At 33.6% G+C, this 24,824-nt stretch overlaps 1 protein-coding gene across 1 annotated transcript; it reads left to right on the top strand.

The window, feature by feature from the left end:
* The first annotated feature begins 1,621 nt into the window (after positions 1-1,621).
* On the top strand, positions 1,622-23,954 carry LOC126748675 (conserved oligomeric Golgi complex subunit 2). The gene is made up of 5 exons (XM_050458049.1): positions 1,622-1,815; positions 1,877-2,104; positions 21,295-22,832; positions 23,445-23,628; positions 23,796-23,954. The coding sequence occupies exons 1-5, from the start codon at positions 1,771-1,773 to the stop codon at positions 23,865-23,867; spliced, it is 2,067 nt and encodes a 688-aa protein (XP_050314006.1). The 5' UTR covers positions 1,622-1,770; the 3' UTR covers positions 23,868-23,954.
* The last annotated feature ends 870 nt before the right edge of the window (positions 23,955-24,824 follow it).

Raw genomic sequence — 24,824 nt, 5'->3', positions numbered from 1 at the left:
TACACTGAGGTTTCGTCATTCTAGAGCTGTTGATTTTTTTAGGGGATGATTAAGGTTGGTCGTGAATTAGTGCTATACCGTAGACCTATAACTTTGATCTTAGGTTTAAAATTTTTAGAAATTTTAGAGTTTACTTTACAGGGTCAAAGTCGTAGGGGTGGGTTTAAGGGGTGAAAAAAAGAAGTAAACCGTCGAGAAAACAGTTTATTCGATAACTGGTCAGGAAAAAATATAATAATTTTCGTTCAAATGTCAATACTCTTAAAAAGACGCGTCTCTTGATATGTGTAACGACGATCATAAAAATAATGCTACAAAAACTTTTATTTCTAAAAAACTCAAAATGAGTAGGTTAAGAAAAGATATTTTAAATGTATGAAATGTACCTTCACGTATAAGATATGTTTTTGTCAATTTGACTCGCATCTCAAAATTTATGATATGGAAAAGAGCATTTCAAAAAATATATATTTTTTATTTATCACTAACGCAAATTTTTTGTCGAAGTAGATAAAATGCCAAGCCTCCGGCCAATTTTTTAGTTTATATGACGTTTTCGGCCTATAGTTTGACTGTACCACATGTTGCATTGAATTTTAAAGCGCTATTATTTTTTTCTCATTTTCTTGTCGATGTTTTATTGGTACTTTAACCGCCCAAAAATTGCTTGAGTTGCTGCAAAACCAAGTTCTTCCTGCAATTCAAATCCACTCTATGCATGAAAATCGATTCCCCAACCCGTAGAGTAAAACATCGATAGTAAATTTATAACTTATATTAATTCTTTTAACGTTTGCAGCTTATTTCTTGAAAATAGCATAACGGATTTAAATTTGTCCGCACCTCAGTCATATTTATGTGCATGTTTAAAAAATAAGTTCTATTGGTGTTTGGTTTTCATCAATGTTAAAAAACGAAAGTTTTCTTTTTTAAATTTTTTTAGTAGTTCAAACGATTACTAATCTAAACGACTTATTCTTTTAAAAAAATTCTCTAAACAATATTAAACAAAACCAAATGGAAGATTTTTTTAGAGGTTTTCGAGTACCCTAAGCATAGGGACAATATACAAAACATTATTTTCGAAAAAAAGTTCGTTTGTAGAGGTTTGTAACCCATCTGAAATCAGTTTAGATATTAATTAATAATTACAAGTGAAAGTTTTATTTCAATCCTTTGGGAGTTTTGGAAGTTATAGCCGTTTATATTTTTTAACATCTAACAATTCAATAATTTTTTACGAAAAAAACTTTCGTTTGTAGATCTTTGCAACCATCTCAGACCAGTGTAGATATTAATTATTTATTACAGAAAAAGGTTTTATCTAAATCCTTTGAGGGCTTTGGAAGTTATAGCCGTTTATATGTTTAAACATCTAACAATTTCATAATTTTGTACATTTTAATTTCTTTAGCATTTGACTTTTTAATTAATTTTCACAAAAAACCCTTAGTTTGTAGAGATTTGGGATCATAATAATTCGATTTAGGCATTCATTGTTAATATGGACAACAAATTTTGAATTTCAGGAGATACGGGCATTATAGTAACACCCAGCGCGGACTATAAATAAATAGGTTGCTGACAACCGACATATGCTGCGTTCTCGATTTGGTCGCTGGATACCGATTGGTTCACACACATTGATCTATGAATATGTGAACAAAGCGATGTTTTGTGTGATTTTTGTATACATTTGTGTGTTCCTTAATTCGAAATCCTAGATAATTGGAAATTCCGTATAGAATCAAGAGTTTTCCTGTATTCATAATGGACTGGAATGATGTTCAATCCTGGAGACATTTCTTTTTTAAAGTTAGATATGCAATCTGAACCCAGGAGTCTACATTAATATAAATTATGATTCCAATTTTAGGATACCTTCAGTGTTGACCAATGTCTATCCCAGTATATTCAAAAATCAGACCTAGAAAGTCTCAGAGCAGATTTAAAAAATTATGGAATTGAGCTGCAGCATCACATGGCTGAGATTTTAAAAAATGAGACTGAAAATATTGTTGTCTTAGCTGAATACCTGACAAATTTGAATAAGAAAATTGAATATTTGTTTGTTCCAATAAGTCAGTTACATGAAGAAGTGAGAGTAAGTTAAACATAAACAGAGAATTTAAAACTATTTAACCCTTATGTAGGTTTAATGATGAAGAAAATTACTTCCGTACTAATTGTCCATTTTTTCCTGTTGTTTAATATCATGTGCCTCTCTTTTTAAGGAAGTTGCATTTTAAGCATAAAAAGTGTTTATCAAGATACCTCACAAACAGGAGGTTGTGACTATTCTTTAAAAAATTATTTTCAGTAAGCAACAAAGGGTCAAAATTCTGTTTTACACAAAAACATGCTGACAAGATATATAACACCTTACTCCACAATGGGCTCCAATTGCTCTTTTTTGCAGAACAAATACTGTAATAAAGAGATAGTAATCCCCAGAAACAAATCCCATAGCAAAGATGTGACTCCACTAGGGCATGATAAGCATTTCTGGTCTAACATCTAAGTTTCTAGAAATTATTCCATGAGCATAGCAACCTGATGACACCCTACTACATGCTTTAATTATGTATTCCATTCAGGTGGTGATGCAATCTGCAGTAGCCAGTATACATTCCCATTAGAGCTTTTTGGTACTTCCTGTTAAGTTCCTTCATGGTATCTGTTACCTTCCTTGTTACGTCTGGTATGATAGCCTTTGCATGGTTGTGTCCTGGTAATCCCTCCCAGTAAAGTGAATCCATGTTAGAATAACTTTGTTTTTTCCCCAAGCAGTATCAGCTTGTTTTTGCAGCTCCATATTGCTCTAGATTTGCAGTAGTCTCTCTAGTGTAGAGGATTCTAGCACTTTTAGAGCCACCTGACTATCTCTGTAGTTTTGATGGTTCTGTTTTCACGGCATGTATGTACTTCCTCTTGAAAGATTGATGAGTGTTGCCCCAGGCAGATAGATATATTTCTGCCCTTGCCCTTGGGTAAGTTCAGTAGTGGAAATCGTGTTGCTTTGGAACTAAAAAAGAGTTTATTTACATATTTAAAAAGTCTTTCTTGGAACATGTCATATTAAAAAAAGTTATCAGTCACAGTTGCAGTTCCTAGTTCGGAATGTATTAATGGTACAAAGTTATATGAGGCAAATATATCAATCAAATTATGTTTGGGTGAACTGTTTTGCATTAAATCAATATTAAAATCTCCTGCTATGATGACATTCGTGGATAATCTAAACAATGTTAACAATTTTTCTAGTTTTTAAAACAAGATATCAAGATTTGAATTTGGTCTGCGGCATACACTAACAATTCTATATATTTTGTTTTATTTATTGTAAAACTACTCACACAATGTTCAATCTTTGGGATGTTTTCAATGTTCGTAGGAGTTGTTGACGGCTTTCAGTTATTATTAAAACGCAACATGGTTCCTCCACCATCATTGTGGCAATACACAGATCTCATCTTGAAAGTGTCAATCTATATGTTTTGTACCTTATACTCCTTCAGCCAGTGTCCACAAATAGATACAAACTATATTGGCTCTGGTTCACTGTCAGCTCATTTGGGGATTTAGATGTATTATTTTAAACTGATTTCTTGTAACTGAATTGACTATGTCTGGATTGAGCTGCCACTGACGTTTCGGTAGTATAGACTTTTTGTGAGTTTGACTTGAAGAAACTTGGTCTTTGAAATAAGTAGTTGCCTACTTCAACATCATATGGCGAAAAAGCAGGATCAAGGAATTTTTCCTTTAGGTCGATGTCGATAGTTACTTTAAATGAATTGAACGTTTTTTGTCTGTTAGCTTGGCTTACATACGAACTCATTCTTTGGAAACTTCGATGTTAGGTAACATTTTAAGTTGGGTTCAGTAAATATTGTTTTTGATTTAGATACAAATAGCCAATGGTTTCTCTTTGCTACTACATCATGTTTGTCTTTTCTTGTTCCAACAATCATTTGCCACGTTAAAGTTTTGGTGCTACTACCTGCAAGATTTGTTATGTCCTTTATAATACTTGTTTGTGTGGCAAGCTGCATTGCTGCAGAAACATTTTGCAAAGTAATTAGTCCAGTGTTATGTGATTTCTCATTTCTGTTGTGGTTTTGTCCACTGGAAATAGATTTTCCTTTTTGAGATCATTGGTTATTGCTATTTTGGGGTTTCTTGGAATTTGATTTGCTTTGTTGCCTTTGGATGATGGGACTTGTGGGTGTGAGAGCAATAATTATGGAGAATCAATAAATATATTATGTGAGATATAAAATGAATTAGGGGAAAAATGTATGTACCATAGGTAGCTAATTCCTTTCTTCTATATACATAATATTTTGGTAAAGTTTTATGGGATTGATTACTAAGTACTAGTGAATTATATACCAAAATACGCAAAATGCCCCTTGTCATACACGAAGTCGTTCCTTTTTGTAGTATTTGTTTACACTTTCACTTCTTGTTCCTTATTCATTTTTTAAGGGGAATGAGGAATTTTGGTGTGAGTGAGCAGACATACTTTTAAATACAGGGATCATTCAAAATTTACAAGATTTTTTGCTCTATTCTCTGCTTAATTCTGCCGTGTTTTCTGTTATTTTGAGGTTGTCTTATCTTGAGTTGTTAATTTAGAGCTGATTATGTGGTCATTGCATTTTACTGATTCGCATTCTCTACTTTGAAGTTGGGTTGGTTCAAAATTTAGTGCACTTATTTGCATACTTTATTCAGCATTCTGCAATTCGAGTGTTCTTTTGGTGGAAATCATGTTTTCACTTGATTTTGTTAAGTCCAAGATACTATTATTTAATTCTGCTTCCATTTTCTTGTAAAAAATAATCTTTTCAGTCCATCTTGTAGAGTTTTGATTTCATTTTGCAGAGTCATAATTCGTTTATTTTGTCGATCCAACTTTGACGCAAACTTGTTCTCTGCTTCCTGCACTAAGTTATTAAAGTTGAACTGTTTCGATGTAGTCTTTCAATAAATCTGTCCTTATCTTGAAGTTCTTTCTCCAAACTTAGGATAGTCCTAGTTAATTATTTTTTTTTCTTTATTGATTTATTACCTTTGTATCTAGCATCTGGTTGAGCAATAAATACCGTATCTGAGTATCTTGAGTTGAAACGGATCTTATCAGAATATCGCTTTGAGGTTTGAGAGAATAGTTAAGCAAGTAATGGAGTATAAGTATAACCTGTTTGATGTCGCTGCTTTAAAGTGGTGAAATGAATTTAGGAAGGATAAAGTATTTCAATGATGTGATGTAAATGCAACTTTTTACCAGAAATGTTAAGAAAGTCCATTGTAATTAAGGAAGAAAAAGAGGCCTTTGAAGTTTTCGTTTTTATGTGAGAACATATTTTATACAAATAAAGAGAGAAGATAGTCATTATCCCCAGTCTGGAAAATAATGGCGCACAGTGGTCCAAGTAGGGTACTTTACATATGGTTCTTACTATTCTCTTTTGAATAAGAAACGCAGCGCATACGTAGTATCGGTATGAGAGCCCCAGACCCTTGACTTTTCAACTCTTCCATATTTCACTTATGTTCTTTAAATCTGACATTAATTGATCTTCTGGTTTGTCCTATGTACTTTTTATCACAGTCACACTAAAGGTTCCAACCATAGGACTAACGTTTCTAGGTTTAAGAGGAAAATATCCTTTAAACTTATGGGCTAAGATATGTACTAGCAATAATATATTTTCAGAATCTTGAAAGACTTGATCTCATTCTTTAGATCATACCTTAGTAATAGATCCCAATACATTGAAATATGGGGATTTTCTATATTTTATTCTATGTAATATATAGCTACTAGTGGTGCCTTTCAAGGAGGAATTCTTGCTTCCCTTCTTTTTTCTCTATTTATTAATGAAGTAGTAATCGATTCAGCAAAAAAGAGTTCACTAAAATGTGAACGAAATGCTGACGATTTAAAGTTATAAGATGTAAAATAACAGTGTCATGTTTCAACAGGATCTGAACTCTCTTGAAATGTGGTGTAACTCAAATAGCCTACATTGGAATATTAGAAAGTGTTTCCATATGTCCTTGTCAAGTGAGAAGAATCTAATTAATATCAATCAATTAATATATGATATATATGCAGCAGTGTCTTAATTATGTTGGGTTCTGTTTTTAGAAACACTAAAGATATTCAGCAAAGTGATGCTTTCAAATATTTAAATTTTACTTTTGTACAATCTCGGTTAGAATTTGAATTATTGAAGTTAGAATATTAATTTTGATAAACCGGGGTCCATCGGTTTATCAATATTATATTAATGAATTAGAAGATATTCAAAGAAAATATTTAATTCTAAGGCAATATGGTTTTTATGCTGAAAGAGGCTATGATCATAATTATTTTCTAGAGTGTGCTTACTTTCTCTCGTGCTTAACTTATCTTCCTTTATTTAATCTTATATCTTACTTTAATTAATAGGAGAATATATTTAATAACCAACAAGGTGAACTTTCATGTTCCATTTCAGTCCTGTGTGATTCCCACTGCTCGAGACCTCCCACCCGACAGTGACTCAAAATGATACTCTTGTCTCATAGTCTTGTGTAAATGACCCTTTCTCTTAGTCTTGTAAAAATGAAGTAGACCAGTAAAAGAACTCATAAAGTGCAAATTGAGCCTGAAAGGTCGGTTTTTTGCAAAACAAATCTATCATTTTTTTGCGTGTAATTTACTTGCAAGTCAATTGAAAGTAATGCTCACAGTAGGTAGGAGGAAGAATTATTTATGGTCTTGAAGCAGAAGATCTTTTGCGAGAGGTCTATTTGTAAACATTGGATGCATCCATATTTTCGAATTGGGTAGAAAAAAAATCGACAAATTTTATAAAAATATTAAGCGGTATAATGATAAGTAATTATTATTAACTTGAACGTGTTAAAACAAGATATTTAATATAATAATTTATATGAAAATGCTTGAAAACGCGCATACATTTAAGTATGTGTGTTGGCTAGGTCTATCCCGTCATCCGTTGTCCTTTGCTACTGCAGCAAGCTGCGTATCGCATCGATTATTGTATAAAATTAAATAAATATAAAATTACAATTTGAGCACATTACCATATCAATGTGTGTAAATGCAGAAAATGGTGGAAGTAATTTAAAATAAGAAAAACGAATATAAGATAAATGTCTAACTACAATTTGGACACGAATTTTGAAAATTGCCAACAATATTCATCGTCAAATTTAACATCTTTCGTATTTTCTTCGTTCATTTCACTGACACCAAAGGAAACTGGAAAATCTTCGTCATCAATCATCCGCTCCGATACCCTGGGCTTCTTTAACTTTTGAGGCGGTATTCAGTGTGGGAAAAATCCTCTTCATCGTGATCTTCGATGTTATGAGGCTTGTTCTCGCAGAAACAGAAACAGGTGGAGCCGGCCAGCTTCTTAAGTGGGTCATTGTGCTATTTGTCGATTTTCAAGTTCATTTTACATCTCACTTTTAAGATTTTTGTGTTATGCTCTTATCTCTGTGATTTGAGATTTTTTGTGAATATCTTGTGTTCCACTAAAACTAAAAACTTATGCCTAGAGCCAAGGTTAACTTTATTTACATCAAAAAATGTAGGTTTCGTTTTATTTATAAACATATTTGGAGCAAATCTGGTAAGGAATACCCATAGTATTAGTATAGTATTAGTATAGTAAATCTATTAGCTTTATTTATATACAGATATGATCATTCTAACTTCGCCTATAGGAACTATATATCGCGGTAAGTCTGGCAACGTTGTGACAACATACTCGAAGCAGCGGACCCCGCCGAAGCCCGAAACCGAAACCTTTCAGTATTCTTAAGGCGTTCAAGCGGGGATGCACTGCTCTGTGGCAAATTAAAAAAAAAATTGTTTCGTTTGAGTCTTTGCTGCTGCCTGTCCTAACAGCAAAAAATAAACTAAAAATTGACTGCAATAATGTTGTAAACATAAGTTAACTAAATATTGGACAGGAAATAAAAAAATAATTCAAAATAAAGCATAAAATTTGATAATATTAAATTAAAATTATCTTATGTCAGGTTCAAACAGGCTACCCTGTTTAGCAGTGCAGTACGTCAATCGATCATAAAACGACCTTCTCGTGTTCGACAACATTTCAATGGAGATACTATTAAATGCTTGCCTAATTTTAACACAAAGCTCTTCTAAATTAGTAGCCCGTTCATTTTCGTGCCTATAAATTTGTTCTTTTAGATATCCCCAAAGAAAAAAATCATTGGGGGCTAAATCGGGGCTTCTGGCGGGCCATTTAATAGTATCGTTTCCACTGATTGTTGGATCAGGGAAAGACGTTTCGAGAAATTGACGTACCACTACTGCGTTATGAGCGGGACAACCATCCTGTTGAAACCAAACTTGTTCTGAATTGATATTGAGCCCTCGAATAGCAGGAAGAACTTCATCCCTCAAAAGATTAAGGTAGTTGTTGGCATTAAGGTTTCCATCGATAAAAAAAGGGCCCATAATTGAATCACCTAAAATGCCAGCCCATATACATTTACCTTTTGAGGGTATTGTGTATGTGTTGTTATGCTTATGTGCTTATTTTCTTTCGAATAACCCACTGTAATGGACGGATTATGTTTACCACAAATAGAGAAAGAGGACTCATCTAAAAACAAAATAACTGCTAATAAACATTTCGTCCCGATTTGCCCTTTCCAATACTTCATGGCAAAATTCCATCCGTCTCTCATGGTCCTGTGGGAAAATTTCTTGGGTTTTTTGTAACTTATAGCACTTGTACTTATTTCTTTTTAAAATTCTTCTAACCCTTAAAGGCTCAATACCCGTTTCTTTGGCAATGGTTGTACTACTGCAAGGAAAGTTCATTTCAGCAACAGCACAAACATTAACCTCTCGAAGCTCCCTTTCTTCGCCTAGCGGTCTAACAACAGGTGGTTGCTCATTTGCGTAGCATTTCCTGCAATTTTGCAAGCATCCAAAGGTCCCAAACCTATGGATAATTGCAAAAATTGTGCTGCGTACGGGAATGGGCTGATTTTTGAACGTGAATGCAATTCTGCCTGATATTTCATCGACAGAACTGCCGGCATAATATCACTTAATATTTTGCTTTTTTCCTTAAGAGAACACATTTTAACAAGAAAATAGCGAGCGGTTTTAAATTTAATCTTTGCTGATTAAGCAGGAAGCTAGGAATAAAAATTACGTTATCGTTAAACGTTTAAAATGCAATCTCATATTGGCGGTGCAGTGTGATGGGGATAAGAATTGTCTCGTTTTTCGATGAACGAGCGGAGAGCCGTGCGGCAGAAATATCAATGTTGCCAAACGTATTAATTTGTAGCGTATTGGAAACGGCATGTATTGTGCCCTCTGTCTGTCTCATGCGGACTCCATATGTCCCCTCTCGCTTACACTCATAGACTATTTCCTATAGGCGAGGTTTGAATGATTATATCTGTATAGGAATTCATTGAAGATTTTTTTTGCCTTTTGAAACATGCCAAGTCCCTGCTGTGTTCCCGGATGTAAATCTAATTACAAAAGTAGTTTCAGAGCAGGGGAGGCAAGTATTTCTGTTTTTGGCTTCCCCAAAGATGAACAACTTAAAATTAAATGGCTAAAAGCCATATCTAGAGATAATTGGGCTTCTCAATATTCTGTGGACCTGTGGAATATAAAAATATTTTGCGTTGCCAGGAAAATTGCTTGAATAATTGCTTTTATTGTAAGTTAATTGCCCCGAATTTGTAGAGTGAATTGGGGTAAGAGCAACCAGTTTATTAACAATAATTTTGAAAGTGTTGACTTGCACTGTTACGTCTCGTTAACATTAATTATAAAACGGCTAGTTAATTTATTGAAAGAATCATATTTTAGTTCTTTTTCTCTGATTTTACCGGCTTAAGGTAAATTTTATGTCGTGGTATTGGTAAAACGCTAATCTTACATATCTAACCCATTCTTTTCGCGCCTGGGTCAACGAGGCTTAGGTATTTTGATATAAGCTTTTCTTATGCTCTCGTCTAGCTTTGATGGAACCGAGAGCTGTAGTAGCCTATTTGTAACGCTACCGAAAAGTAAAATAAGGTAAATTGTCTCATTTTGAATTGTTAGTAATTTTATCGATTATAAATAATATAAATCGATAAATATTCCTAAGCAGGCTAAGTTTCGTTCTCGCTGGAAAAGTGTTGTGAAAAACTACTTTTTGGACTATATTACGTAAAAAACAAGTGCCGGCTTTGTCGTAACCTGGTATCTATCGTAGGCTAGTAATCGAAGCAAGTTCTTGTTCGTGAAAAACGCCGAGAAGAGGTTCAGGTAAAGTTTGGGTAAGTTTTTTTTATACGTTTTTAAGATATATTTCGAAATTCGAGCAGAACATACAATTTACTTTATTTCGAATTTGTTTTTTTTTCTCTTTATTATCTTTGAATAGATTGTGTGCATATTTTAATATTGTTCGGATTATAGTAATATAGCAGCTGCTTGTTTTATTTCTAAAGAGTGTCTCCATCCTCTTGGGTTGACTTATCAGAAACTACATATCGATTTTTCCGGAATTGGAAATGTTGCTCGCACTACTTCAAAGGGTATCACAGAGTGTATAATTAAGCCTCATTTATTGCCACAGCTAAAATTTTCGATGAAAGTGCTTATCCTGTCGGAAATTTGCTCGAAACTGCCTTATAAGAAGTTTAATATCAAAAACATATCACAAATTAAGGATTTTGAACTTGCTGATAAACAATTTTGGAAACCTGAGGGCATAGATTTACTCATCGGAGCCTAAATATTTCCATTCATTGTAAAGTCGTGTAAAACAGCTCAGCTCCCCTTACTTCAGGTCATGCCTTATTTTTGAATACGGTTTTTAGTTGGGTGATCATGGGAACAATAGGGCTTTCGAAAATACACCCGGTTCAGAGAGGTTATGCTTATCCGTCAATTTATCGACGTTTGAGTCATTGGATAATAATTTGAGAAGGCTTTGGAAATTGGAAAGCAAACCTCAGAAATTAATAGAATCGCCGGAAGCAAAGTTTTGTGAGGATTTTTATTTGAACATATTCTATAGAGACTTATCTTCTAAATATGTTGTTGCTTTACCCTTTCGTATTAAGGATCCATCTTTTGATGAATCTAGGCGTTTAGCTCTTCGTAGACTCTACTCGCTTGAAACTAGACTTTATAAAAATTCCTTATTATTGCGAAGCTTTAATGAGTTCATGCAAGACTATTTAGATTCAGGTTGTATGTCCTTGATTGCTTCAACTTAGCTCGAAAATGGTTACTATATACCGCATCATTGCATAATAAAGGAGCAGTCTATTACAACAAAACTTCGTGTTGTTTTTGACGCTAGTATGAAGACTTGACCCTGTATTAGAGTATCAATTAAATACAGTTGTTTTTTGGAATTAGTTCTTCACCTTATTTAACGAATCGAACTATAAGGCAAGGAACTATAGCGATGGATGAGAAGGAATCTTTTCCAGCTTCTGAATATATCTTGTCTGATATATACTATCAGGGAGCCCGCTGGAGCATCAGCATCCTATTTCTTGCAATACTGAACAATCAATCTTCAATATCAATCAATATTGATTGTTTTACTTCCTGCCAGACGTTGAAAAAGATTTAAATCGGAGTTTACACAGGTTTCCTCTCTTAACGTCCCTCGACATATCCCTGTAAAACAGGTAGATTGTGAGATTCATGCATTTTGTGATGCAAGTGAAAAGGGCCATGCAGCTGTTATTTATTTTCGAGCCTCAGTAGAAGGCCAATATTAAGTTTATTTTGTGATTAGCAACTTAAAAGTAGCGCCTTTGAATAAAATTACTCTACTCTATTGTCTAATCTATTAGAATTTGTTGTTGGCGCTTTAGGCGAGAAACTTTTGGTTTCTCAGATCTTTGTTTGGTCTGATTCAAAGGTTACCTTCTTTTGGATTAGGTCTTCGACTCATTGTTGGCATAGCTTTGTCGGTAATCGAGTAAGAAACATCCAGTTTAGGGTCTCCCCCGAAAAATAGCGCGATATTCCATCGTAAAGGTATGTATCCATCAGAGTTATTAGCTCACCCGATGTGCTTTAACGGTCCTTCATTTCTCTGTCATTCTTCGAGACACTGGCCTGTCCTGTTGACAATGATCAGACAGTGGGAAGTGGTTACGAGGAATATTTGCGGGAAGAGAAAATAATAGTTTTAACTTCTCTTAAAATTTCCGAGAAGGACGGTCTTCTATATAAACATTCATCGTTGCAAAAAATTTTAGGTTTTATAGCGTAGTGCTTTAGATGGCTACATAATTTTCGTAGTAGAAAAAGGAAGGAGCCTTTAGTTTTTGCATTTTGCGAGATTGATTTGCAGCGCGCTTTAATGTATTTTGTGAAACAGGTACAGCAGGAAGTCTTTTTTGAGGTAATATGCAGTCTTGTAAAAAAAAATTATTTTGAAGGGTTTGCGTAAACTAAACCCTTTCTTGGAGAAGCAAGGTTTTCTCAGGGTTGGCGGTCGTTTTGGTAACTCCTCCTTATCATAAAATAGAAAGTTTTCTTTGTTGTTGCCTCAAAGGCATAAGCTCACAGATTTGATAATTATTTACTTTTATCAAAGAAATTTGCATCCAGGCTTACAGACGTTGCATTTCTTGATTGTGCAGCAGTTTTGGATACTGTCTGCGAAAAGAGCAATAAGGTGATGTCCATCTCATTGTTATAGATGTTTTAGGGTTTGTCCTAAACCAATTGTTCCCTATATGAATGATTTACCTACATGTAGAGTTTCTCTGTTGAAACCATTTCAAGAGGTCGGCGTTGATTTTGCTGGTCCATTCTTGGTCACTTTGGGTAAGTCCAGGGGGAGGAAATCTCAAAAGGCATATATGTGTATTTTCGTCTGCTTCGCTGTAAAAGCCGTGCATTTGGAACTTGTGTCGGATTTAAGTAGTGATGTCTTTATTGCAGCTTTGCATCGATTTTTAGCCCAAAGAGAGTACTGTAATAAAATTCACTCCGACTGCGGTACTAACTTTGTTGATGCGAAACTTTTAGAAGTATTTTTCAAAAATGCTGTAGAGACCGAGAAAATTGTGTTTCAATCCGCCCGCAGCGCCAAATTTTGGCGGCATGTGGGAAGCTGGTGTCCGAAGCATGAAAACACATCTTGTTAAGGTGGTGAGTTTGCATATTTTGACCTTCGAGGAAATGTACGCCATTCTATGTCAGATAGAGGCTGTAGTTAGCTCTCGACCATTGATTGCATTCTGTTATTACCGATCCAAATGATATTTCCGCTTTGACGCCTGGTAATTTTGTTACTTTGGAACCATTGATATCTTTGCCCTCTCGGGAATACTTAATTCTGAGGTAATAAAAATATTTAAATAGTTACAGATAAAATCCCAATCATGTTTTTCCAAGTTACAGGCATTAGTTATTAAGCGTTTCTTAAGGGAAAAGAAGCGATTTAAAACGGACAATTTTTTATTCAAGAAATCAGGTTTGGTATTTTCTTTTTGAAAGGGTAGAGGAACCACATAGCCTCAAAATAGTAAGTTTTCCATTCAATAGAATTTTGTGAAACAATTTTTCACCTAATAGTAAATTAATAGGGCCACAAACATTAAAGAAATTAACTATTGGAACAAGTTTTTCCGTAATAATAGCTTTAAATTTTTTTCATAATAATTTCAATAATAGCTTCATATTTTGGATTTGATTCCGTTAGAGGTTTTATAGAGCAGAAAACGCTGCCATTGTTTTCGCATTTCTCATTCGACCCAAACCGTGGATACTCATCGAAAGTTTATTTACTTAAGGCCAAGAATTTTATCACATTTTTTGCCAATAAATTCGCTGACTCAATCTAACAGGCAGTGGGTTATGGGATATTTTCCAAAAGCGTCTTTTATATGAACCTTTAAAGTTGAAAGTAAAACTCCTGTATTAGTTGCCAAATTACATAATACGGCGTTGCCACATAATTCGTATTTTTTGGATATTTTTACTGTTTTAAGGGGTTTATTAAATTTTTTATAGCAACCGCTCTGTTTAATCTAGATAAACGAAATTTTTAATGTAGTTAGTTTACGGTATCAGCTTTATCTTTCGGTAAAAGTCTGAATTTTTTTTTCATACAGAGTGTCTAATATAAATTTACCAATTTACTCAAATAAAATATGCAATAACTCGATTTTTTTTTAATCGAACACTCTGTATTTTTCTCTTTCATAAAATTTGTTAATTTAATGTCTACATTTCTTACAAAGTATGTCAAAAACCTAAAACCTTTTTTTGAGATGGTTTACATTCTTTAAAAAACGATGCCGATAAAATCGTCTGTATTAACTATGTATGTATTTATACTAACAATTATGTATTAAAACTAACTAATAAAAATTTAAACTTGTCCTAAAATTAAATTATAACTAGACTACAAACTATGTTTTAACTAAGTTTCGTGCGCAAGCATTAATTCTTTTTAAAAATGAATCACTCACTTTTTCTAACATATTAGGTTGCTCGGATAACCTCTCTAATTTTTAACTGCATATTTTCACTTGTGGTTGCAGTCACTTAGTATACTTTCTCCTTTTCATATCCCCAAAAGAAGAAATCCACCTTAGTCAAATTCGGGGATTTGGGATCTCCTTGGGATCCACCCCTACCTATCCATCTATATGGAAACCGGCCATCTAAATAGTGCCTCACAGCTTGATTGTAATGAGCTGGAGCTCCATCTTGCTGAAACCAAATCCTGTCTTGAACATAATGTGCAGGCAACGTTTCCAACATTTCATTTAGTCCATTTTGTAAAAATTCCAGGTACATTTCACCTGTGAGATGCCCATGAAATAAATGCGGTCTAATGACATAATTTTCAATAATCCTTGCCCAAACATTAATAGACCATCTGTGTTGGTGTGAGTTTGACGTGTAAAGAAATGATTGCTGATTCATAATAATGAAAATTGTGCCTGTTGAAAAACGCTGCCATCATAATGAAAAGTTGAGTATGGTAAGGATGAAAATGTTCACTTCGAAGCATTCGTGTAATGGAGCTTGCACTAATACCAACCGGTAATTCTCTAGCAAGTTGTTTAGTACTTCTTTGGGGCGTTTCAACTACCCTTAAAGCTACCATCATTTTATTTTCTACATTTGTACGTTACACTTCCTGTCCTTTCGAATCTTTTTTTTAAGTTTCTCAAATAATTGTGGTTGAGGGTGCTTTATTTCGGGGTAACATTGCGCAAAAATTCTGGATGCCAGAAGTGTATTTCGTTCAGCAGCCCCCAAAGCTGAAGCGAATTTCTTCCCGTAGATAATTCATAATTTGCAAGTAATACAATAATTTTAATCTTTAGAAGTAATTTTAGCTCTAATGTGAAATATTTTTTAACGATATTTAAAAAAAATAGTAAACCAAATGCAACTATTTAAATGTCAGATCAGTATTTTTGCCGATAGTTTGTCAACAATACAAACAAATTTTTCTAAGCAATCTTTATCAAAAGATTTATATTAAATACATAGTTATGCGCTTTTATTGGCATCGTTTTTTAAAGGATGTAAAATATCTTAAAAAAGCGAGTTTGGTGTAGGACCGTAGCCGATCGATAGTTCTAGCCTGGACACTTATCCCCGCTTCCATCGATACCTCACAACAGAAGCCGAAATCATGTGAGGCGACGACCGCATCGCGATGGCAAAAATTCCGCGCTGGGGCACATCTTTTGCGTTGATTCGAAATAATATTTTACTGCAGTTATTATTGTAGTTTATAGTAAGATTACGCATTTAAAATTTTAAACTACCAAACTATGTATATTGATACTCGCTTTGAGTTTTAAAAAGAATAAAAATTCGGTATTTAAATTAGGTGGGTAAATTAACAATTTTATTTTTAACTTACATTTTACAATCTTAATTTTATTTAGAATAATACCTACCTCTTGCTGCATTCCTGTTTAAGCTCAGAAAAAATTAAAATGGATTTTAAATTTTTTTTTTGGTTTTTTTTGATTATCTTCGGAATCATTCAAATTTTATATTTTTTAAATAAGCAACAAAAATTTGGCGTAGGTACCTACCTAATTTTGTTTTCGGCATTAACATTTTTACGAAAAAGTAATACAGCAATGCAAAAACTTTCCCATAGCAACCAAGATAACCCACGAAAGTGTCAAGAATAAGTTTTTGAAAATTTGTTTTTTTTTTCAATAATCTTCAAAACCACATAAAATATAATATATATATATTTTGATATGGCATATTCTTTTACAAGTAAATAATGTGCAACTTTGGGGTAAATTATCCATTTTCGTATTTTGAGGGAAGACGAATTTGAAACACCGTTTATGTATATTTTTCCAATAAAATAAATAATAAAAAATATTTAAAACATTTATCATATACCTAAAAATACGTAATAATAAAAAAAATATATTATCTTGTAAAATGTAAAATATTAGGTCCCGCGGTATCTCCACTTAGTCGTTCCACTGTACGGCGTGCGCCACCAAATCTCGGCTTCAATTTTGACGCCACGAAACCAGTGTCACGGCTAGAACTCTCGGTCGGCTACGGTAGGACATACTTTGTAAGAAATATAGACAATAAATAAGCAAACTTCATGAAAGAGTGTATGGGTACAGAGTGTTCCCCCGGCGAGATACGTTAACGTCTTCGCCGTCTTCCCAATAATAAAGCACCAGACCCCGAGGTAGCGCTTTTAGTAGGCGATAGGGGATATCGCCTACTAAAAGCGCTACCTCGCAAACCACTCGTGCAACTAATGTACATTATTAACGTAATAGTAGAACTGTAGCATTTTCCTACCGCCTGGAAAGGTGCTGTAGTAATACTATTTCCTAAGCCCGGTTAAAATCCCTCCCAGCCCAGTTCCTATCGCCCGATTTCTCTCCTAAACACCCTTGGAAAATTAACTGAAAAACTCATCCTGACTAGAATCAGCACTGCAGCCGAAGCCAAACGGACAATCCCCAGGGAACACTTTAGTTTTAGGTCTCGGCATAATACCGCTCTCCTCGCATCGAGGATTGTCCAAGACATCTTTAGCGGCTTTAATAAACAGATGAACACTGCATGCTGCTTCTGGATATGGAAAGAGCTTTTGATAAGGTCTGGCACGCTGGACTTATCTATAAGCTCCACAACATTTGCGAACTTCCACCTTATTTAACTTCCCTTATCGCATCCTACCTCCAAAACCGTACTTTCCAAATCAAAATAGAAAAATCCCTATCCACCACCAAATACCTTCAAGCTGGAGTTCCTCAAGGTACGGTTCTCTCCCCTATTTTATACAACCTCTACACCTCAGATATCCCAAAATTCCCCAACACCAAGCTGGCACTGTACGCGGACGATACAGCAATTTATACACAATCCTTCTGTGCACAAGCAACTAAACAAACACTATCCCACCACCTAACAACACTCCTCCCCTACTACGATAAGTAGATGTTAATGGTAAACGCAGACAAAACTGAACTCGTTACTTTTACCCGAAAATTCACTAATCGCCGAATAATAACTCCACTTATCGTCAAAGACACTCCCATCACTCCAGCTAAAAAAGCAAAGTACACCGGGATCGTACTCGACAAAAGAAATCTTTTACGCTCACATTTGCTGGGTAATACAAAAAACCTCCTGAATGAACTGTAAATCTGTACCTGAATGAATTTTGATGGGGTTTTTCAAGCATTTATACTATAAACCACATAAAGCATGCTTGCGTAACAGCGATAAGAGCGTCTTGCTCACCAACGAATGAAGCTCCCATATAAATCATTTGATAGGCGGTGGGACTTGGTATCGTCATTGGTTGAATGATCTTAAAAGGTAGTAAAGGTCTTAATAACGACCCCCCGAGGGAAATTTTTTATTCTCGAAATACGCCTGCGTACGAGGACAGGTTAAATACAAATTGTATATTTCCTAATATCTTTCAGTTGGATCATAACATAGAATTGTAATTTATAGGAAATAAAGAAAATGTTTTGGCGTACTTGTAACCTTGTGGTACCGGGTACGATTCTCGATGAGTCTATGTTGTTGCGTTCCACTATTTAATTTTAATTTTTTGTTTTGTGCAATTATAACCTAAAAATTATTGTTTTTTTATATAGTGTCAAAGTTTTTTTAGAGTTTTTTTATTTAAGTCGTTAGTTTTGTTTTACGTCATATTTTTGATATTAGGCCTGATAATGCTCTAGCTAGAGCGAAACACGGGTAGCATGTGATTATATGTTGTGAGACCGTGACTTTGTGTTTTCTTTGTTTTCGTTAAATTAATATGTTGGTCTCTTTGAGAATAATAGATGTGATTTTTGTATTAGGTTTATATGGGTTGATTATCTTTTTTAATTTCTGTGAAGATGTGGCAAAAATATTATAATGAGACATAAATATAGTTTTCAATATCACACGTCTCTACTCATTTTATAAACATATTTTATACAGATATTTCAAATGTAGTTTAGTTAAGGAAAATATAAAATTATAAAAAAATATCTCTTTTTGAAATATAATTTAATAACTGACATGTTTCTAATGATAATTTTAAGCTAGTAGAGCATATCTGAAAACAAAATAGGCTAAAAGAAAGCAAAACAAAAATAGAATTAAACCAAAATGAGATTTAGAACACATTTATTTTTCGGAATTTCGTTGAGATTTTAAAATTGATATAAGAGGGATGAATGAATCGGCAAATATATACAAGTGAATGTCCACAGTCTCATATTACTGGCACTTATTACCAATGGGTATGTAATTGTAAATTAATCAGTGTGACTAAATATACCTAGGTGAATAAAAAACCAAAGTTAATAAATAAACAAATAATGTATATTTTCCAATTTACAAAGATATTTCCCATTATATAAACAACCCAGAAGCGTAAGTTATGCTTGTAATACTAGTTAATAATATAATATTAATTAGTATTACAACCATATTTATTAAGAAATATGTACTCATACACTTGTTTTATTCTTACTTATATACACTAAACTTAAGTATTTAGCTACAATTTAGACTGTTAATCATAAAAATCATCAAGCCGACAAAAATATTTAAAAACACAGACTTTTAATTAAGTTTATTTAAAGTACCACTTCCGGGTCATCGTTCACCCAGTCAATATGCCATGTTTGTCTTTTCCTATCCTTCGGATTTCTTTCCTAGACCCTTTCCTACCCCTCGCCATTCGTGCATTTAAGAATTAAATTTTGTGAAAATAACAATCCCATTTCCGGGTCATCCTTCACCCAGTCAACACGTGGTCGTTCTTTCCTTTTCTATCCTTCGGAATCGCTTCCTTTTCCTACCTCTTGCCAGTGGTAGCTGAACCTATTTACGCATATAGCCAGACCGGATGATGCCGGAGGCATCGTGGGAGCAGCGTCACTGTGCATGTCAGTATTAAGAATTTGAATTGTGAAAGTTATGGACTCTGGGAACAGGGTACATATTCGACGGTTTTCCCGAATACCCAAATTGTGCTGGCAGATTGCCTCGTAGCAGAGCCATTAAACTAGCAATTCCAAGTCTAATATTTAGAGTAGATTTTCTCGAAAAAACTAACCTTTAACTATAATGTTGACTTGCAGAATAAAAATCTTGGTTTGGCATGCTGAAGTCCATTAAAGTTCAAACTTATTCCTTCTGTATTTTTCTGCTATTAATCTAGATACTTTGATCCTTGCACCAGTTTTTCACAAATAACAAATATCAAAATTTATCAAATTAAACAAGTTTCAATTCATATTTTCCATAAAAATTCACAAATAAGGTTGCAACCCACAATTATTGCAATTTGGTCTTTTTTTTTTGGTCTTTTGCAAGTCTTACAACTATCAAATGATATGGAAATCTTAGTTTGTAAATAAAAATTGTAAGAATTGCAAAATAGATTGAATACACCGCAACATAAATAAAATGAACCCAAATCAACCTCACTTTGTCAAAATTTGCATGTGGCCCCATCTTTCAAAAACTGCTTGAACATATAATATGCAGTTTTATTCGACAAAATCGATAAAAGCAAGGACGTACACCTAAATAGGATAAAAGATTACAACATTGAAAAATCTTTTATCAGATCTGAAATTTGGCACACATTTTGCATATATTCCGCTTGCACCTGCTATTTTGTTTTCGATATTCGATCTGGTTATATTTAAATTTAATACCCCGTAAATAGTGACCATCGGTAAAACCGGCAACCACGTGTAAGTCTCTGACCAATATTGAAGCCAGCCTAAATAGCTGACGAGAAAAGCCAATAATAACAAACCACAAAAAAAAATTCTAATGGATCGCCAAACAAAATAGGAGGTGTGAGCGGAATCGAATCCGAAATACTTTGACCCGTTTTCACCTCATTCTGATGTGAGTTTCTTTATATTTTTTCTTATATTTTTCTAAGATAGCCAATCATGACGTTAGTTATCATTGGTTACTGTACTATTGGCTTATTAGGAGGTAGAACCGGAAACTAGGCACGATTACGCCCTAAATGTTTACTAGACGAAAATATATTTACATATTCTGGATTTAACATGCCTCTTAGTACATTTCTATTTGGTCCTTAATAACATTAAAACCCCGATTTTGACAATTATCTAAAAATTTAAAAGACAGTGAATCCCAGGGTTTTAATTATTATAAAAAATGTATTTTCAAAATATAAAGAATGTAAAATAAATAAACCGTTGTTCAGCAGCCAGTCGATTATCTCTTCAGATTTCGATAAACGCCTGCGACGCACAGTTGAATATAATCGTAAAACTTGTGTCTGCTGCTGTTTCTTTTTATTTTGTCATTTCTTTTTGCAGTGCAGATGCAGATGCATTACAAAACTTTTAGATGCATTTTCCAAAAAATAATGGAAAATATTGAGTAACTCGAAAACTGCTAGTGATAGGTTTAGGACAATATTAAGAAAAAGATTCAGCAAGTTACAGATCGAAAAATGCTAACAAATATGGGTTCTATATAGAATATAAAAGATTATTCTACTTTTTGTTAGATTTTCGATTTAAATTAATTTAAGAAAAGTTTGTTCAGGTTAGCGTTTATTTAGATTTTTAATTTATTTAGAGTTTGAGCGAACGGAACTGATGTCAAATATATATCAACTATGTAAATACTTCTAAGCTAGAGAGTTTCTAAGCCATATTTTTACTAAACATCTATTCTAAATTCTAATATCGCATGTACGTTTTTTTCAGACACTTCATCATGTTATAGATCAGGCTGCAAGAAGTTATGAATATATGCTCAATGATATTAAAAAGAATAACTCCAAAGAGAATCATGGTTACCTACAGTTAAATATATTGAATACATCAGTGCACATAAACACTGTAATTCGCCATCCTATTAGGTGGGATGAACACTTTCAATTATTCGCTAAACTTAGTGGAGACAAATGGAAAAACTTTTTAACATTTCCTGGAGGCAGGCCGATGGAGAATTTTTTAACTTTGGATCGTATCGTCAACCAGTATTCTTTTCAAAAACTTTATCTAGATCAACTTGGTCTGATGACCCCACAAATTGAAAAAATAGTCAGAAATATTGAAACTATGCTTTTACAAAATATAAACTTTAGTTTTATAACATCTTTTAATACTCAATATTCTGATGGACTACTTAGATGTTTAAGAATGTATTCTGACCTACAAAAACACGATGTTGCGTATGAAACTTTTCAATGTATAATTTTACGACCATCGCTTCGAAGCGTATTTGTAAAGTACGGAGAAGATGGCGTTATTAAAGCATATGAAGAAATAAAAAAAGATATTTTGGATAATAAAGTTGAAGAACTTACGAAAGTTATAAAAAATAATCAGGACTTGTGTTGTTTCAATTTTGTTCTTGAATCATTTTGGAAAGAATTTGACAGTCAATCAAGAGAAATATATCCAAATATTACAGCCCCTGGTTATCCTGAACTATTTCAAAGGAACTTTACTGGTACTTACAAACTACTTGCATACATTTCTGAAAAGGCTGGCGACAAGGATTTAATCAAAGAAGATAAATCTTTTCAACATCATTTAAAGCGATTTAACCTTCCAGTTTACTTTGAAATTGTTTTTCAACAAATTGCAGGAAAATTTGAGAGTGAGACGCTTAATTTAGGTATAAATAATTATGTTGCCGGCAATAGTAATCCTAGCTTTAGAGTGAGAGCTTCAGTAGCCCTATGGCATGCATTTAAGTCCTGTTTTCATGAAAGTATTTATATCGAGCAACTTGCTGATAGTTTCGTGAAAATGTCTTTCATGTTACTTTCCCGATATATAAGGCTTTTAGAAAATGTATTAAAAGAAACATCATATGTGGCAAATAATGATAACATTACTACCTTCATCATAGATGTATTAACAGATTTGAAAACTCTTCACTCATTGATAATGCCAAGAAGTGAATTCCAAACTACCATATATGCTGTAATAAATTTAAGTTTGCGGAACTTTATGTTCAAAATTTTTAAAGCCTATGAGAACTCTATTATAAAAATTCAGAATTATTTTAAAATGTATATAAGTACGGCAAAACGAAATGACTGTACATCCGCCTTGCAAAATATAACTGCCATTCCAAGATTATATAGAAGAACAAACAGAACTTTTCCTAGAGAGGCTAGTGCCTACATGATTGAAGCTGTGAAGCCTATTTTAATTTTTGAGCAAAGATATAAATCAACTGAAGAGTTGGGAGATATAGTGGATGGTATTATTCTTGAAATAACCAATCAGTAAGTAGACCTATATCATCTTGTAAAAAAATAGTAATATGATTGAAAACCTTTTTTGAAGCTTTTATACTTAACTACTACCCAATACTAAAATAGGTCTTATCAAAATCGAACTTCAACATTTAAGTAATTCATTTTTAAAAGCGAATTTGCGCTTATGCGGTTCAAATCGAATATTCAACGTCTTGGTACCAATATAGTGTAATAAAATGTTTCCCTACATATTTGGTCTGTAAGTAGGTATCATCGGGTCAAAAATAAAATTTATTTTAAAGATTTTTCTTTTCTTGTGTTTGTTCGTATTTCCGTCAGGCCTTTTTGTTCACTTGTTGTTTTTATAATTTATTTTATATTTTGCATATAACGATTTTAATAAATTATTTGGATATTTTAATATGATAAAAAGTTAAAAAGAATACCTGTTTTATACCTAAATATTGCCGTATTTCCCACAGTTCAAAATTACTGTGGGAAATACGCTTGCATTAAATTGGTATTGAGGCTCATTGTCCTATTTAAAAGCTTAATTGATATAAATACTGTTGGGTAAATTAAATTATTGACTTATTCTTTTTTAATGCTTTGTAAATAATACGTTCAATTCAATTTCAGGTATTTTTCTTTGGTTCAAGAAGTTCTTCGATCGGTATGCAAAACTGAAGAATCGTTAAGAAGATTAAAAAGCAGAACTTTAAATACTAGTAGCGATGATTTGGTGAGTCCGACAGAAACTATAACAGACGAAGCAAAAATCAGAGAGCAAATTAAATATGATGTTGGTTATTTTTGTGATAAGGTAAATATCTTAGGCAGACTATTACACCATTGGCAAACTTCTTTCTTGTGTGCCGAAATACCCATGCATTAACATGCAATTCATAGGGCCTTACGCTTCACTGATTTTTCAGTTTATTTCCGCACTCAATTATAACATTTACGTATTTAAATGTTTGTATTTTTTAGTTACATCCTTTGGCTACGGATCATACGAGGCAAGCAATGCTTTTACTGAAAAAGGAAGTTGGAATGTCTTAATATAAATGAAGTTATGATGAAAATGAATAAGTTGTTAAATTTATTGTAAACATTAATATTGGTATTAATAAATAGCGGGATTCTTTACGTACTTGTCGTATGTCCACCCTCTAACCTTTGACGTCGCAGGGTATCCGCCAACCCCCCTTACTATTCATTTGTACAGTTATAGGAGAAAGGTTGATAAAATGCCTGGGGCGCCACTCTAAGTAATTAAAGGAGCTTAGAGTCCCCTCTAGCCTCTCGGGTAAGCCTTTAAACAGTGGAGAAACCGAATAGATATTGAAAGTAGACTGTCCAGTTATAATGAGATCTTATTGCTCTTAATCTTTATTATTACAAATACTAGTAAGTAAGTAACAGCTTTGGTTGCTTAAAACTAAATGAACAAAAGTGTCCTTAAAATCTAACAATCCATCATTACCAATGTCTATGATTAAGCACATGCAGTTATTTGGCAAAACGTACCGAAAAATTCGGCACTCTATTAATGACGCAAAACAGTATGATTTAAGGGACAGGGTTATGATGCTTTTGTACAAGCGATTACGGATGACATTCGTGAAGCAAAACCGGAAACTCAACGCCAATCAAGCGAAGCAATCTCAATCAATCGATCAATATTTACCCCTGCTCTGTTAATATACGGACATTAATTATAATATCACGGACTCGGTTATTACTTGCCTCTCACCACTTAACAAGTTACTTTGACAAAAGACAAGTAATAATTAATAAACGCGGCTACTGCCTGCCCTACAAAACACGAAGAAAGATGGGCCCAAACAACAGTTTCAAAGTAAAATAAAATGGAACGGGACGGAGCGATATCAATAGCAATGGATTCGATAAAGATCTTGTGGCGAATACTTATACATAACAAGTTAATTCGCCTTAAATCTGATTGGCTGCAGAAGTCCGGCAACAACCAACTGTTATCTGTCAGGGGTAGAGCCA

This window comes from Anthonomus grandis, chromosome 22 (assembly GCF_022605725.1).
Source record: "Anthonomus grandis grandis chromosome 22, icAntGran1.3, whole genome shotgun sequence".
NCBI lineage: Eukaryota > Metazoa > Arthropoda > Insecta > Coleoptera > Curculionidae > Anthonomus > Anthonomus grandis.
This window is presented reverse-complemented; position numbering and strand designations above follow the sequence as displayed.